At 50.0% G+C, this 16,762-nt stretch overlaps 1 protein-coding gene across 3 annotated transcripts in view; it reads right to left on the bottom strand.

Annotated features, from left to right (window-relative positions):
• The window catches only part of SLC31A1 (solute carrier family 31 member 1), a 27,269-nt gene continuing 10,507 nt past the window's right edge, over positions 1-16,762 (bottom strand). For 2 of the 3 annotated variants that reach the window (XM_039719810.1, XM_039719811.1), the window contains exons 2-5: positions 6,962-7,111; positions 4,689-4,761; positions 4,136-4,304; positions 1-3,548 (exon numbers count right to left, since the gene is read on the bottom strand). In XM_039719810.1, coding sequence (XP_039575744.1) covers positions 3,347-3,548; positions 4,136-4,304; positions 4,689-4,761; positions 6,962-7,066 — 549 coding nt within the window. In that variant the 5' untranslated portion in view covers positions 7,067-7,111 and the 3' untranslated portion in view covers positions 1-3,346. Of the gene's footprint in view, positions 3,549-4,135; positions 4,305-4,688; positions 4,762-6,961; positions 7,112-11,812; positions 12,043-16,762 lie in introns of those variants that run through there. The other variant, XM_039719809.1, reaches the window with a different exon arrangement.

The raw sequence follows: 16,762 nt of genomic DNA on the forward strand, positions 1-16,762 counted from the left end.
TAAAATGCAATCAATTTTATTGGTTAATTATGTACAGGAGATTCTTGATATTCACAGTAACATCAGACAAGTTACCGCCACAAAGAGGAAAAACAAAACTGACAGTCCACTGTAAACAAAACTAGGAATCCTGCTGGATTGGGTGGGACTGGCTCCAGACAAACTCAAAAGGCACTCAAAGAAAAGCAACAAAAGCCCTCCGAGGGACAGGGCCGGGAGGCTCTGAGCTCCCTCGATGGCAATGTGGAGGCACAGACAGGCACAGGGGTCACCCCGAGCAGGGCAGCACAGTGGGCACGCTGCACGTGTGTCAGCACAGGAGTCCAGTGCACCCAGCCCCGGCCACCCTCGGAGCCCTCCCGTGTTAGCAGCACAGCCCTGAGCTCAGCACGGGCCGCGGCTGCCCCGGAGCTGCCGATCCCGCCCACGGGGAGCTCGGGCTGGGCCTCAGCAGCCCGGCTGAGAACACACCCGGCTGGCCTCTGGTGGCAGGGGAGGCTGGCACAGGGGAGGTGTGGCAGTTCTGGATTGTCACGCTGAACTGGGGAAAGCACAGCCATGGCAGGAGCAGCAGCCCGGACACGGAGCTCGGAGCAGAGGGGACACAGCCTCACCCTGCTCTCCTCAGCCACCCCCTCACCTTCCCTGGGCAGCCCAGTGCCCAAACCTGCCCTCGTGCAGGCTGTGGGAGCAGCTGGGGCACCTGAGACTCGTGCCCCCTCCCTGTGCACGCTGCAGAAAGCTGGGTGCCCTCTGGGGACAGCACGGGCAGAAGAGAAGCTCATTCCAGGGGAAACAATTCCAGGGGCACAGGTGGTACAAGCAGAACGAGGCTTAACAAGAAAAGCTTAACAAGAACCAGACTGACACTGATGAGCCACAGCCTGATCTCCAAGTCACCCCTCGGAGAATTCAAGTCTGGCCACTTGGATACACAGAAAAGTGGCTAAAAGGTGACAGCAAGATCAGGCCAAGCAGCTTCTGTTCCGAAGAAAGACACAGCAAGAGGTATATGAGGTGACCAGTGCCACCACACAGCCACACCTCACTCCAGCCTGTGATTGTGATGGCAACCATTCCAGCCCCTTCCAGAAAAACCAATGGCAGCAGTGGCAGTGTCACCCTGAGCTCCTTCAGGGGTCAAGCCTTGCAGTGCAAACCTCCCACATCAAGCACCATCTCCAGCTTTTAACAGCTCCACTTCTCTCTGACACTCAGGTTTGCTTTCAGTTCCAGCAGGAGTGGGAAGGGATTGTCCATTTTCTCTGTATAACACTAACATTCCTCCCAGCTTTCCAGGGATGGGCAGGGTGAGGTTTCCCCTCCCATGACTGCCTGGAGGGCACAGCAGAGTTTCACCTTTGTGACAGGTGCAGAGAGAGCACCAGCAGGTTCTGTCACAGACAACTCCCTTCAAAGATCAGACTGGGGAAGGAAGCACTTTTCCTGTCTCTCAGCAGGAGGTGGCTAGAACTTTTCCATGAAAATAACTTTGCCTCTCTCACCCAGATGTGAATTTGCTACAGAAAGCAGCTACATAGGAACCTAAGCCTGCTTTTAACTCAGCTCCTTTTATTCTCTAGTTGCACTGTCCAGAGAAAACAAGATGTCCAAATAAACACTTGGCATCAGCCCAGGAGGGCTTTTAGGAGGTGCAGTTCAAGCCCTGGTAGGAGCAGCTGTGGATTTCCTCAAAGAGGGTGGGCTCTGTGCAGGGACAGCAGCACCAGCACCATGGAGCCCCCAGGTACACAGGGATGGCTTCACCCTCTAAGGCTCAGGGGCTAAAAAATCTCATTCCAAAGATCAGCCTTCCTCACACAGCTGCTGCCAGAAGTCACCAGCAGCATCTTCAGGGGAAAAAAATCTTCCTGTGTGTGCCCAGAGGCTTTATCCCAGCAGGATTCCCTGCTGTCATGGCAGGTCCCAGACACTAGTGCCAGTCTGAAAGTGGTGCCTGTTCTCAGGGCCTTTCCCAAATTCCCAGTCTTCTCTTCCAGCCAGGTACAGGCACAAACTGGGCAATCTGGGTAGAGGGAAGACTCCAGCTTTGCACCACCACCTCCAGCTCTGCACAACCTTTTTAACATCCAGGTGCTAAACCAGGGCTGCTCCCCAAGGCTGGCCTGGCAGCAGACAGGCAGCAGGGTGGTTCTGCCCCCTCACAGCCTGTCCTGCCTGGGCACTGGGCACAGCCCACAGCACTGACTGAGCTCCTCACTGTCTCCCACAGCACTGAGAACCTGCACCTCCTGCATGGGCACACTGTGATTATCAAGACAAAGAGGAGCCATCTGGGTCAGGAATACTTTTTGATTAGCTCACACTGCTCCAAATTTCACCTGAGAAGACACTGAAGGCTGCTGTAGTCCTGTATTTTCCTGCTCCTCTTCCCCAAATCTCTCCTTTACAGGAATATGGTTGTTTTCCCTCTTCACTGCAGCCAGCAATACCCTCCAGCCATTTTAACTTTAGTGTCATGAAATAATTATTTAGCTCTTTCCTCATTTACAGAACCAGTTCTAGTAATCCAAATCTTAGCTCTAATTCCATCCAGGTGCAGCTCCACATGAAGTACCTGTGGGTTCAATGGTTTATTTGGAATCTTTTTGCCCTGGAAATACAGAACTATTATCTGTTCCATAATTGGGAAGGGAAAGCAGCCAAACTCAAGCGTTGTCCCTGGAGGCTGAGTTAAGCTGCTGGATACATCAGATTAACAACACTCATCATTCTCTGGTGGGCTTCAGGTTCATCCAAGCCCTGAAGCACACAGCTCACATCCTTGGGTCAAAGTCCTCCCTTGCCAGGACACACCTGAGCGTGTCTGATGTGCAGCACCAAATCTTCCTCAGAGGCTGAGTCCTACAGCAAAAGGTGTCATTGGCCCCAAAAGCCACAATGCCAGGACCATCTCCTCCCCTGGCACTATGTACACATTGAAAAAAAAATCAAAATTAAAACAGCCATTCACACATTATTGGCAACTGATCTTTTCCTACTGTTCATTAAACCCTCTCTGATGAGCATTTACAATTTAAAAATAAAATGGTTTTGTTTTCTTTTTAAAATAATTTCTACAGTCCTGTCAGCCAACTAATTTCAATCACAGCATAATCTAAGAATAAAGCAAATCCTGGCCAAGAATGGCTGCCATGGACTCTCAGGAGTCAAGGGAGCGGCGTGTCCCAGCTCCTCACACCCCTGCACCCCTCCAGGAACCTGTAGTGAACTCCAGTTGATTTTCTTTATCATGATTCTCTTGGCAGCTCAGGAACGCTCCAGTCCTCGGGTGGCTGCACTGGCAGGGAGCAGAGGGGTGGAGGGGCCTGTGGCACACCCAGTGCTAGTGGCAGTGCTCTGTGATGTCCACCACCACTGCCTTCTTCCAGCTGAAGAAGAAGTAGCCGGTGCCCGCTCCCACGGCCACGGCGATGCACAGGTACCCGTTGTAGGTCATGAAGATCAGCATGAGGAAGTAGCTGACCACCACCTGGATGATGTGCAGCACAGTCTGCAGCAGGTGGGGCAAGCTCAGCATCTGCTGGCTGGGAACACAAACCCAAACAAGTCAGCAAATGGAACAGGTGGGAAATGCACATCCCCCAAAGAGGAGCAGGGTGGGTGTGGGATGGCACAGAAGGTGACACCAGCCTGGGCAGGGACTCCTCTGTGTGCTGGCACCTGGAGCTGTGGTTTTGCTCACAGAGCAAAACTAGCAGAGCTTGCTGGGAGGACACAACTCTAGCTGAGAAACAGACTTTGCCAAGCTTCTTTTACCACCCCCATTCAAAAGCTGACTTGCTCCTGTTCTGCACACAGGCCTGGACTATCTGTCAACAAAAGGATCCTGAGTGTTTTCTGTTGGGGTCACTGGCTGTAACATCCTAACTCTGTTCCTCAGAACTCCCCCAAATGTGTTCATTACAAAAACCCCAAGCCCATCTGGCTCCTTGCTGCTTTCCTCCTTTTGCCCCCATCCCCGAGGGTGCCCAGGTGTCCCCCATCCTCCAGTGCCATACAGCATGCCAGTCTGGAGCCAGGACACTGCAGAGATCAAAACTGGCTGCACAAAGTTTCTCCTGTGCCAGTTCCACCTGCAGAGCTCTGCTTTAGAGTGAAGTGCAATCCTTACCCCACGGTTTTGTGTGTCTCCATCAGGATGGTGCCGTTGGGGCCGGGCACTGGCATGGAGTTATAGCGGATGCTGACCTGGGATTTCCGGAGCAGACACTCCCGGGCAATCTTCAGGCCTTCATAAAACATGGCCAGGAAGAAGACAGCCACAAAAGCACCAGCCATTTCTGACAAGAGAGGAAACATTATTGCCTCTGGCCAAGAGAATGTGTCAGCAGAGTCACTGTGTGACTGAACCCCACTGTGCTGCACAGCCACGGCCTGGCTCTTGTGCATGCACAGATAGGTGGGAAATGGGAATTTCATCCAGACACTCACTGCAATTCCACCCATAAAGCAAAAGCAGCAATCACTTTTGCTAATAAAATCAAATTCTTGAACTCTACAAATATCTTAATTTTTGTTTCACCCCACAGATGCCATTTAAACCAGACTCAACACAGCATGTCCACACATTTTTAGCACAAGTAACAAAGTAATTCCTGAAACGTGGATCCTGGAACACCAACTGAAAACCTTTTGGTTGGACTGCACAAGACAGTGTTACTAACCTCCAGCAGAATTGATTGTAAGTCCAGAGAACAGCAATGGCACATTCTCACAGCTGAAGTGGAAGGTCATGGCCTGCCCAAAACACAAAGAACACCAAGATGAGCCTGAAGAGCTCATCCCAAGGAGGTCACAGCAAGGTGCAGCAATGGGGTTTGTATCGGAACAAGAACTCAGATCCATTTATTTGGTCACCACCTAAACACCAAGAAACTCTCCAGCAGATTTGGTGTAACACACACAAGTGAGACAGGGATGAGATGCTCCAGGCTCCAGTCCCCAGCTCCTTCAGGCTGGAGGTAGGAGGTCCTGTCCTTCACAGAACTCCAGGAAAGTGCCTTCCCCTTGCCTTTGGAGCTCCTTTTCCCTCAGCATCAGCAGTTGTCAGGGGTTTGGGATGTCTCCATGGAGCTCCTCATCCCCTCAGGAGCTCAGGGACAGGGCACTTTCCCTTCCCCACTTGGACCTTGTCTGGATGATACAGGTAAGGGTTGCACAGGTGAGTCCTCTGGTCCCCTCCTGCACTGTGCCAGCAGTGTTGTCTCCCTGTGGAATTCCCAATATCCTGTAGGGAACAGAGGACTAAACACAGCTACACAAGGAGGTAAAGCCAGTTCACAGCTGGCCCTGGGTGAAAATAAGGGCTCCTGAGCCTGCACAGTGAATGCTGTGGGAAGGGGAAACAGCAAAGATCCCCAGGCCAGCTGGAGGTGATAAAAACTTCCCATCTAGGTAAAAACAGCTTGGCGTGTCTTGGGCACAACTGCACACAGGGTTTTCACATGGGAAGTCCTGACCAAGCAAGAGGAACTTCTCTTTGAACTTCTCTCGTTGTTTAATTAAGGTTATTTGCTGAAGCTCAGAATTATGATTCATTTCAGCATCTGTAAGAATCAGCTCATTTTCCCCAGAGCAGAATTCACTGTAAAACACCTTTTAGAGAGTACTTTCATCTCTTCAATGAATTGAACATATTTACATTTAAAACAAAACCCACATAAATCAAAGAACTTCAGCTGAACCTGAGCCTGTTACTTGGTACCAGTGAGGACTGGGAAAACACACATGAAATGTGCTCAGTCTGTTATCTAAGATGCTGCACCTATGTACTGCCTTCCCTGACTGATTTATTTGCAACATGAATTCAAAATCTTGTGCAATTACTCACAGTTTTCAGCTGCAGGGCAAGGCAGGATCCTGTAACTATCCAGTGAACACTTGACATTTGTAAAGAAGTTACATTTACATGGAAAGTAATGGCCCAGGGATGCCAATACTGAGCTGATGGGAAGAGCTCCACAAGGAGAGCAGTGGCAGTGCTGGACTGAGATCTCCACGTGGGCCATGCCACCAAGGTTGCTCTGGAGCTCTCCTCTCCTGCTCTGACACTGGTTGCAATAGAAATAGAAGCAGAGATTCTTGGTTCTCTGCTCAGGCACAGAGCTGGCAAACAAACTCCAAGTGATGGTTTGCAAAATCCGCTCCTGAGAACACTCTCATATGAAATAGAAATGTGCCTTCTCTCCCCTCCTTTTGAAATTTAATCATAAACAGAATGTTTTAATAATCTGAAATTCACTCCAAAAGCATTTAGGAAAAGGAGAAAAAGCTGAAAAAGTTCCTAGAACTGGCTACACACAAACACTGATCCTCTGGCCACCTCCATGGAAACTCTGGCCAGGATTTCTGCAAAGCCTCAGTGATGCCAGAATGCACAAGTCTGATCCTGCTGCAGTCAAAGTCAGCTGGAGCAGCAGGAATCAGGACCAATGCAGCCTTAATGCCAACGTGGCAAGGAGCCCTGGCACTGCTGTGCTCCCCAGCTGAGTGTGCTCTGAGGGTTCAGGAGGGAAGGGACAGAGGGAGCTCAGCACAGCCCCTCACTCACAGTGCTGGGAAACCCTCTCAGGGCTGCCTGGGCTCCCACTGCCAGCCTGGAGAACTCCACCCATCTGTTTCCTGCAGGAAAACTCTGCATTTCTGCCCTTAGCTGGCTGCAGAGCAGACACCAGGCTGGCTGCTGGAAAGGTTTTTGCAAGACAAGACAATTTTACCAAAGGATCTCCAGGTGAAATCCATTCCTGCTCTGTACCCCTCACACCGCTCCTTCATTCAGAAGACCCACAACAGGATCTGAGTTTAACCTGGATGGATTCCTGCCTTCCAGAGCTCAGGGTCATTTCCAGCTCTCCAGAGCACAGTCTTTAAGATGACAGATTACTCTGAACCACAGAGAAGGAAAAACTCTCTGCTTAATTCTGACTGCTCCACTCACCATCATCATCATGTCGTGGCCGTGTCCCGAGGCCGTGGTGGAAGGGTGCTGATGCTCAGGAGGATGCGAGGTTGGCAGCGTGGAGCTGTTCATGTGGTGAGACATCTTGAGGACAGAGAGATTCAGAAAGGCACATAGAAAAGTGGGACCCTGAAAAACAAACAAACAATGAAGCCCTTTTCTAAAGAGAATGTGGTTTCTCTACTGCTGCTGCATGAGAAAATATTCCAAGCCGCTGAGAACTGCTGCCTCTGGAAAACTCCTGGAGCTTCCTCATGGTCCTGCTCTGGCTGCAGAGAGCACACAGCAGGACACTTTAAAGGAGGTGTGTCCCTCTGCAGCCTAATTTCATTGAGATGGCACCTGGGGCAAGTGCTCAGCATAAAGGAACATTTCTTATCTGCATGAGGAAAAAACAGAGCCCCTTCCCAAGTGCAATCTTGCAAGAGGCAAAAATATCACAAGCACCACTTTAAATTGCATCTACTAAAGGATCAGATTACAGGATTTCTCTTAATTGACAGTTATGCATTTGATTGGGAACATGTTTAACACAGAAATTGTGTTAGTTGGTACAGAACCTACTGTCAGGCAAAGGTCTGCAACAGCTACAGGCAATCCAATTTCATTTCCATGAGCTTTGCATTGCCACATCTCCCCTGTAATCACATTACCCACAGTGAGAGAAACACTCAAGAGGCTGCCAGTCCCAATCCTTAATCTGGTTACCACAAATCAGGGATGTCTGGACACACTAAAAAAATAAATAAAAATACCCTCTCTGGTCACCTGTGGGCATGGCTGCTGCACTCTGGGCCACCACTGCCTGGGCTGGCAATTGCTGGTGGAAATGAAAATCATCAGGATCAAACAGCAACAGGAGAGAAAATAACCTGGGAATAACCTGGGAATATGCAGTGCTGAAAGCACAGCATCTGTCCCACTGGACCCTGCCTTTACTCCAGTCCTGCACTGAAGTAAAACCAAGGGAAATAAAAAGCAAAGTTTGGACACTTTATCAAATTAAAGTTTAAAAATAAATTAGAGACAGACTTCCTTCCACATAAATCATCAGAAGAGTTTAGAAGTGTGATTTTTCAGTTTTTAAACCAAAAGGCAGCATTGTGTTTGAACAGGTAGGCATGGCTATATTTAGACTGAAGAGAGGAAATGAGACTCTATAAGAGCTTTCTGAACTGGAAGTAGCAACTAAAGCCCTGAAAGGCAGCTGGTGGTGGAGCTGGCTCGGCTGTGACAGTGACCCTGTGCAGGGGTCACTGTGGCCCAGAACAGCAGTGCCAGTGCAGCCCCATGACAGAGGATATCCAAGGGCTGTGGGGTAAAACCAAAGTGAGCAATGACAGAAATGAAAGATTTGGGGAAGGTGAGGAAACTGAGTCAGCAATGCTGGGGAAGCACTCAAGAGAAAGACAGAAGTAACACCCTGCAAACACAGAAATTAAACAATGCAGGGAAGCACAAGAAGTGACACCAGGTACCCACAGCTCAGGTATGTTCTCCATCTCTGTGCAGAAGTTTGCACCCCATCTCTTATTTCATCAGACAACCTCACAATACTCCCCTGGACAGTAACTTGGAATCATAGAATCCAATGGCACTGGCTAAAGCAGAATGAATTCCCTGTCCATATTTCTGCTAATATTTTTTAGCTCACTTTGTCCCTGATTTGTGCTTAAATACTGAGACCAGAAAAATGTTCACGGGGAGATAAATAGGAGGGAGAACAATGCAAGCAGTAGCTCAGCTGACACAGAAAAACTTCACCAAGGGAATTGAATGCCCATGGAGCACCAAGGGAAGGGAATGGAATGCCCATGGAACACCAGTGCAGAGTGACCAGTGTGATTTCCATATGGCATAGCTTGGAAGATTATCTGTTCCAGAGCTGAAATGTTCAAGCTCTAGAACTGCAGTCCCAAAACACTTGGGAAAAGAATCCTCTGCCAAAACACACAAACTTCAAATTGTCTTTTGCATCAGGGAAGGAAGAAGAATGGCCCAAGTGCTTTACCCACAGGATCAAAGGTAAATGTGCTGGGAGAGGAAAGACGTAACACAAGAACTTCCCCTCTCCTGCAGCCAAAATCTCCTGCAATCACAGAACCATGGAATATCCTGAGCTGGGAGGGACCCACAGGGATCACCCAGCCCAGCCCTGTCCCTGCCCAGACCCCCCAAAACCCCACCCTGGGCATCCCTGGCAGTGCTGTCCAAAGGCTCCTGGAGCTCTGGCAGCCTCGGGGCCGTGCCCATTCCCTGGGGAGCCTGGGCAGTGCCAGCACCCTCTGGGGGAAGAGCCTGGCCCTGAGCTCAGCCTGAGCTGCCCTGGCCCAGCCCCAGCCCTTCCCTGTCACAGGGAGCAGAGTTTAGAGCTGTCCCTGTCTCCTCCCTCTTCTCTCAGCTGAATGATCCATTGCTCTTCCTTTGAATACAACATCCTCACCAGCTAGTGTCCAATGATTATTTATTCCTTTTAGAATTTCACATTCCTGCCAAGCTCAGCAGGTTCCAAAATGCTCCACAGAAGCCCTGGCTGGTTACCAGGTAAAACTGCCTTCGTGGCTGGGCTGTGTCCAGCTTTTCATTCCTTTCCTTCTCACTAATCATCATTTGTCTGCAGAAAGGGAGAAACAGTGGTTGTGTTTCAGGATATTTACTCTGTAGGGACAAAGAACATAGTCAGGTGTTCAGGAGTGGCTGCCTGTGGCTGTGCAGGCCTTGGTACAGGTTACAAAGGGCAACCTTGACCCCCACACCCGGGTGTTTCCTTCCCACCCTGCTATCCCAGTGCTCCAACACCAAATCCAACCCTTTGCTGCAGTCACCCAGGGCTGAAGGACATTTTGAGAGATCCTGAAAGGATGGGGTATTAAGTAGCTTAAGAGGAAATAACCTCACCTGAACCACTTCAGCTGTGTTTTGTGTCACTGAAGATAACAGTGGATAAATTCCTGTTTAAAAATAAATCCATTCCAGGGGACAATCAGACTCTGATTTACAACTTGGCAGATCTCTACCTAAGTCCAGGTAAAAAACAATATATAGGGCAGCAGCAGCAACAGGTTAATGGGTGTGTAATATTTCAAGCTGCAAATCCCTGGCTGGTTTGCACAGCTCCTAAGAAACAAACTGACAGATGTGGAGCTCTGTGTGTCACAAGAAGGTGGTGCTTTAACAAGGCTGACTCCATACCTGGAGGAAAAAAATCCACCCCACACAAGTTTCTATTATTGTAAATTCTTTAAATAGGTTTAGCCTTGTACAAAGCCAGCCTTTCAGCAGGTATTTCTGCCTGAATGGGTATTTGATCTCTGGCTGCTGCCTGCTCCATATGTTTGCCCTGAGAGGGAGAGGCATTGGAGCAGTTCCTGAGCATGGAGCCCTGGAGAAGGACCTGCCACAGCCCCTGGCTGCTTCAGGCTCAGGTACTCTGGACACCTGAAGGGGACAGACCCCAGGGTGTACCTCTCCCAAGGGACACACACACAGAGTGACTTTTTTTGTGCTCTGCAGTAACCTAAGCCTAAGAAAACAAACAGGAGAGAGGAATGAGGAAATTCTCCTCCAGGGCTTCTTTCTTTCCCTCCCAGTGCTGTTACCCCAGGCGAGAGAAGCCACAGCCTCCATTTCACAACCCCCCAGATTTTTAAGGAAAACTGCAAGACTCAGAGCTCCACACAGGACTTCTCTTTCTTTAAGCAGGACCTCAGGCAGGCCCTGCTCACACTGAGGGTTCTGTCCCAGCCCTGCACTGCCACTGGCAGCTCTGCAAACCAGGCTGCCTCAGGACAGGTGCAGCAGCAGCAAAGTGTCAGCACCAGGAGTCACCCTCAGCCCCAAACCAGTGCTGCCCCACCTCACACATACCAGGAGGCCATGTTTGCAATTCCAGGGCACAGAGAGGGGAGGACAGGCAGGAGGTGGCAGGGCACACACGAGGGCAGGTGAAGGAGCTGGACCAGATGAGATGCCAAGCCAGAGCAGTCCTTTCAGGCAGGTCTCAGCCAAAGATCACTGCCATTACACACAACCCCCTCCAGAACTTCCCAATCTATTGCTTCTGCTGTGCTCATCCAGAGTCCTGCAACTTCACAGCACATCACAGGTGTTCCTGTGGCAAACACCCATTTTCACTACACCTTTCAATGCAGGAACACAGGACATGCAGGAAGAGGACACATTATAGGAAGGATCTACCAAGCTCCCTGGAAGTACTTTACAGTCAGCTCAGTGTCAAACAGATCTTCCTTCAAGTCCCAAAGGGAATGAAGCCCCTTTCCAAATCAGAAGTCCAAGAGGATTAACACTGGAGCTCTAAACCAATGCCCACTACAGCATCAATTCTTCCCTTCTAAACAGTGCCTCACCTTTCCCAAACCACTTCAGAAAACCCAATAAATAAAATGTCACTGGCTCTGCCCAAAAGGACCAGAGCCTTAAAAATCCCCTCTCCAGACTCCTTTAGAGCAGTTATTTTTCCCACAGAGAGGGTGCTGCTGCAGTGGCCAGCACAGGACTGGCTCCTGCTCAGAACAGCTGGAGTGATTTGTACCCAAAGTCTCTCCACTAACACTTCTGATAGCAAGAACAGGTCAGGAGGTCCCTCTCTTCTGAACAAGCAAGAAACACTTGGCAATATTTACTAAGAATTAAAATCAAAGCTCCTGAAAGAAAGCCAAGGGAAAATTATTAAAAATAGCAAGCTGGAAAAGCAAAGACCTGTTGTTTACATCACACATATGGCTCAGTGCTGCACGACACAAAGGAATGCTACAGAAAAAGCACAGAAGGAATGGAAAAGGCACCCAGGGGTAGAGCTGCTCTACTTACAGCAGGGCTGCTGGCACACCGAGCTCCACTGGCTCCCAGCTTGTGGTCCCAAGCCCAATTCCTTTTTTGTTGAGCAGGGCTGTCAGTGGAGTGGGAGGGGAGCAGCAGCCTGCAGACACTGCAGCTCTGTTCACTGGCTCGAGCTGTGGGCTCCGCTGGGCTCCTCATCAGGAGACCCAAGCACTGCTTTTAGTTTATTCAATTTCCTGGCAAACTTTTCTACTTTAACTGCTTCCTTTCCAAATGGGTGGACTTGAGATTCTTCCAGGATGCCAGGCAGAGCTCCAGGGCTGCTTAAAGGCACAGACCAATTCCACCTGTTCATGCTGTGGCAGCACCCAGCAAGGGTGGCCAGGGCCCCTGGGCCAAGCTGTAAAGACACACTTTAAAGACACAGGGAACAAACACCACATTCTTCAGCAATGCAGCAAAACACGTGTTACAGACACACACTGCTGTTTCCCAGTGTGAAAACTCCCCTTGGATCTCTCCCAAGCAGCTCCAGCAACCCCAGGCTGGCACTGAGACACAGGGAGGGACTGTGCTGTGCCCAGCACATTTAATTGCACACCTCTGTTTTTCCCTTGCACAATTCCTGAAGAAGGAACTCTTAGAGCTATATTAAGAACTCCAGGAATGTTTGTGAGCTCACAGCAGAACTGTGGCTTGCCCTGGTACTGCCTCACCACCTTAGAGTCTCATCCTAAAGCTTAATCCAGAAGTTTAAGGCTTCACAAAAGCTCAACACACCCGAAGGGGTTTGGATAAAGGGAAAGAGAAGGGCACAGCTCAGGAGCTCCAACACACACTGAGGGTAAGGATGTACAAATTTGGATTTCCTGGGCTTGTTCCTGATCATGGAAGCTTGCTGGATTCAATCTGGATCAGCAGAGCCAAGCAGGAACACACAGTGTGACACAGGGCACATTCTCCCTGTCTACCTGTGACCAGGTTGGGCTATTCCCACCCACAGGTTGCAGAACTTCTGAAGGATGACAGGCACTTTGGAGAATGTCCAGCTGCACATGCCAGAGGCTGCAGTGCAGGGAGTGGAGAATAATGGGCAAAAAAAGAGCTGAGCAGGCTTCAGACAACATCTTGTGCTCAGGTTCAAAAAGGGACAATGCCTGGGCAGCCTCTGTGGAAGGAATGCCAGGATGGAAGCAGTCAGCAGGGACAGGCAGCCAAGCTGGGAGCACCCAGAGCCCAGCTCTCCCAGCACAGGCAAGGAATGGGCTTTTAAAAGCCATTTCACATTTTGTGAGGGAAGAAATTCACACAGATCTGATCCCCTGCCATCACCTCCACCGAGGATCCCAGCTGGAACCATTACAGCACAGTTGTGGATGCTGAAGATAATGACAAAGTGTTGGCACATCAAAACCACTCTGCTGAGACAGACCCTTATTAAGGTGATCCTGACGAACCCCACAGGCAGGATGTGGAAGCAGAATGAAACAAAACTACGTCACCCACACAGGGAGGTTTGGGGGTGACACTTTAAACCAGAGTTGAGCTCAGGTTCTCTGCAGCACAGGCAGATCACAGGGCTGGGGCCAACAATCACACCCTGCAGTACCTGCTCCTCCAAACACCCATCCTCCAGGCCTCCTGGCTGCCATCATTTGCTTATTTTATTCTTCCCAAATCCTTGTGTTTCTGGTGCCAATATGTTTGTCCCTCTCTTTACCAGGCTGCTGTGTCCCCAAGGCTCAGGCTGCCCCTTCCATATGGAGCCATCACACAGCACCCACAGACATGGCAAAAACCCCAGAGTGCTCCAGTTCCAGACTATGGATTCCAGTTGGGATGCTGGCTCACACAAGCTTCCACCACATCATTTGGCAGCTTGATGCAGTTATATGCATTAAGTAATGTTTAATTAAAATTAAGACTAAAACAAGATGATGAAATATCAGCATACGTTCAATCCTTAAAGTCCTGTCCTCTGCTCTGAATCAGAGCATTCCTCAGCTGTACAAGTAAAGCAAAGCTGCTCACAGCCACTCAGCACAACCCCCATCACTTGAGGAGGGGCCAGAGCTCTTCCTCTCAGCATGGCTACAATAATGGCCCTTTGATGGAGTTTGTTTTCATAGCAAACCTGGCTGGTCACCCTCTGTTAGAGGCTTTGCTAGAAGGGGATGGTCATTCCTAATCTCCCAGCTTCTGCCGACGCCTCAGGAAATCTGTAATCTTTGAACAAGAAGAAAAAATATCCCGGGACAGATTGTTCTTTACAGGACAATATACTGAACTTCATTAGGTGAAGCACACCCCATGTCATTACCCACAGGCCCATGGAGTGAAAGGCAGCTGAAAACAACCCTGCAGAGCACAAAACCTCAGGCTCTAAGCCTGGTAACATCAGAGGAAAGGCTGAGAAATGCTGGCAAAGCTGTGTAAAGGTGACAAAATAACAGGGAGCCAGGCTGAGCCTCCCCTGTGGTCAAGCATTTTCTTCAGCCATACTGAAACTGCAGGAGACAGCAAAGCAGTCAAAGGATCCTTGTGAGAAGTGTGGCAAAACTGAGGAGTCCTTGCCAAGCCCTTCCTGGCTGTAGACTCATTTCTGCAGAGAAGTCTGACCCAGCACATGTGCAAACACCTGGAACACACTCAGAGCTTTGCATGGAGATCCAAGAGTGATCCTCCCCTGTCTCCATCCAGCTGAGACCAGGCAGTTACACCTGGTCTTGAAGGTGATTCTTGAAGGTACCTTGAAGGTACCTTCCCACTTAACATTGCTGAGCTGAGACCAGGCAGTTACACCAGATGATTCTTGAAGGTACCTTCCCACTTAACATTGCTACCCTATTCCCATTCCTATTCCTCTTCTATCCTCCTCTACCCTACAACACCCCTCTGCTTGTGCTGCCCACCTCTCAACCCTTGCCTTGGCAGCACAGGTAAGATCCCTTCCACAATGACCACAGGAACCTTTAGCAGAAGGTGACAGAACCAATACTGCCACACCTCAGGCTGTCCCTCAGAAACCCAGCAATGCAGGGGGTAGAAACTCCCCTCATCTACAAAGGAATCCCACACACATTCCCACACATCCCAGTGAATGTCTTCCTTTGAAAGAGGCACTGCAATCTCAAACTGATCCACGCCTCCAACTGTTGGGCCAAATCTTGGGGTCCCCATGTGCAGGTGCTTCCCAGGGCACCCCACTCTTGGCAGGACATGGACAGCACCATCTCCTCAGCACAGCAGCACAGCTCCTTGCCCTCTGCTGTGGTGACAATGGTTGGAAGGTGCACACCAGGCTCTGGGGCTCAGAGTCCAGCAGGGGGTACATGTGCCTGGATTGTTGCCATGCCTTTGCAAATACAGCACACTCCTTGCCCTGCCCAATGCACAACAGAAGGAAGGGCACGACACCAGGAGTTCCACTGGGATTGGGCCTGGCAGCTGCTGTGAATGCCACGGGCTGCAGGCTTGCAAAACAGTCTGCTTGGCAGATGTTGCTCAGGGCACATCTGTCACAGAAGCCTGGCTCAAGGGAAGGAGTTTTGGGTGCCAGACAGACACTGGAGGCTGTCACAAGGCTGAGGACACTGATCCACACAAGGGACTCTTATCCACACAAAAGACAACCAGGCAGGGCACAGCACACTCATTTTGGAGAAGCTGATGTCAAGAATGCCATGACCTGAAGTTTTCAGCAACAACCTGCTCCCATTCTGAGCAAACACAAATACTTTCAACCTGCATGAGCCCAAATTAACCTCAAGTCCCCAGTGGGACACTTTCCAAGGATCAGAGCACATTCCAGCCTTGGTTATCTTGAAGAACCCCAGCAAGGGACTGTAATAAGCCAAGCAAATCCAAAGTGGAGCTCAGGGAAGAAAGCAGAGCTCACTTGGCCTAGAGTTGCCTGTGCACTGACCAGGAGCAGAGGGCCAGGAACAGATCTGTCAACCACAAGTTCTTTTATTGCCAATAAATGCCAGTCAAGACTGTATTCATAAAGGGGAACTGCTAGAACTGCTACATCAGCAGGCACTGAAGAGGAATAGTGACACCTGTCAACCACAAGTTGCTTTTATTGCCAATAAATATTGTATCATAAAGAGGAACTGCTAGAACTGCTACATCAGCAGGCACTGAAGAGGAATAGTGACAAGGCGCCAATTAAAAGGTGATTGGCATCTCTTACATACTTCAGTTTCCCTGTTCATCTGCCACAAAACTTTCCCTTTTTCCATGTTACTGCTCCAAGAGAACAGTCCCCAGCCAGCTCTGCCCTCTGGGCAAAACCAGCAAGGACACCAGTGTCCTCTGGGATGTCAAAGCCAGAGCACAAGCATTCTGCACTAGGGCTCTGCCTCCTGCACTCAGGAGTGCCTTGTCCTGCTCAAGCCCACCAAGAGCACAATTTCTTCCATTCTGTACATAGACAGTGTTTTTCCACCCCATTTTCATTTCTTCCACCACCAGCCTTTTGGGTCCCTTATTTGCCCTTTGCTGTCCATTGCTCCCCTTTCTGTCTGGGTGGATGAAGCAACTGTCCCCCTTTCTGGCACACAAGAGCACAGCCATTTCTGCAAAGTGGCAGACTTGAGGCACCTCAGGACATGCAAGAGCTGAGGAGTGACTGCCATTCCTGTAGCTGCCAAAGCAGAGATGCTGCACCACAGCTGGTGATTCTGTCCTCTGCAGAGAGCAGCACAGCACCAGAGATACCGAAACTGGCACAGGATGCCAGTTAAAATTTCTTTGTGAAACATCCGGGATAGAAGGCATGGCAAACACTGAAAGTCCTTATAGCCAAAGCCAGCATGAATTCAGAGCTAGAACTGACAAGTTTCTATCACAGGCTGTCCCCAGGAGGCATCTACAGAAGCACTGCAGCCCCTCCTGTGCAGGTCAGAGCCCTCTGAAGCCATCAGCCCAGCAGGCCACACCATCAGAGCTTCACCTCTCTTCCACACAGCATCAGGG

The sequence above is a fragment of the Passer montanus genome, unplaced genomic scaffold (genome assembly GCF_014805655.1).
Source record: "Passer montanus isolate IOZ18808 unplaced genomic scaffold, ASM1480565v1 scaffold43, whole genome shotgun sequence".
Taxonomy (NCBI): domain Eukaryota; kingdom Metazoa; phylum Chordata; class Aves; order Passeriformes; family Passeridae; genus Passer; species Passer montanus.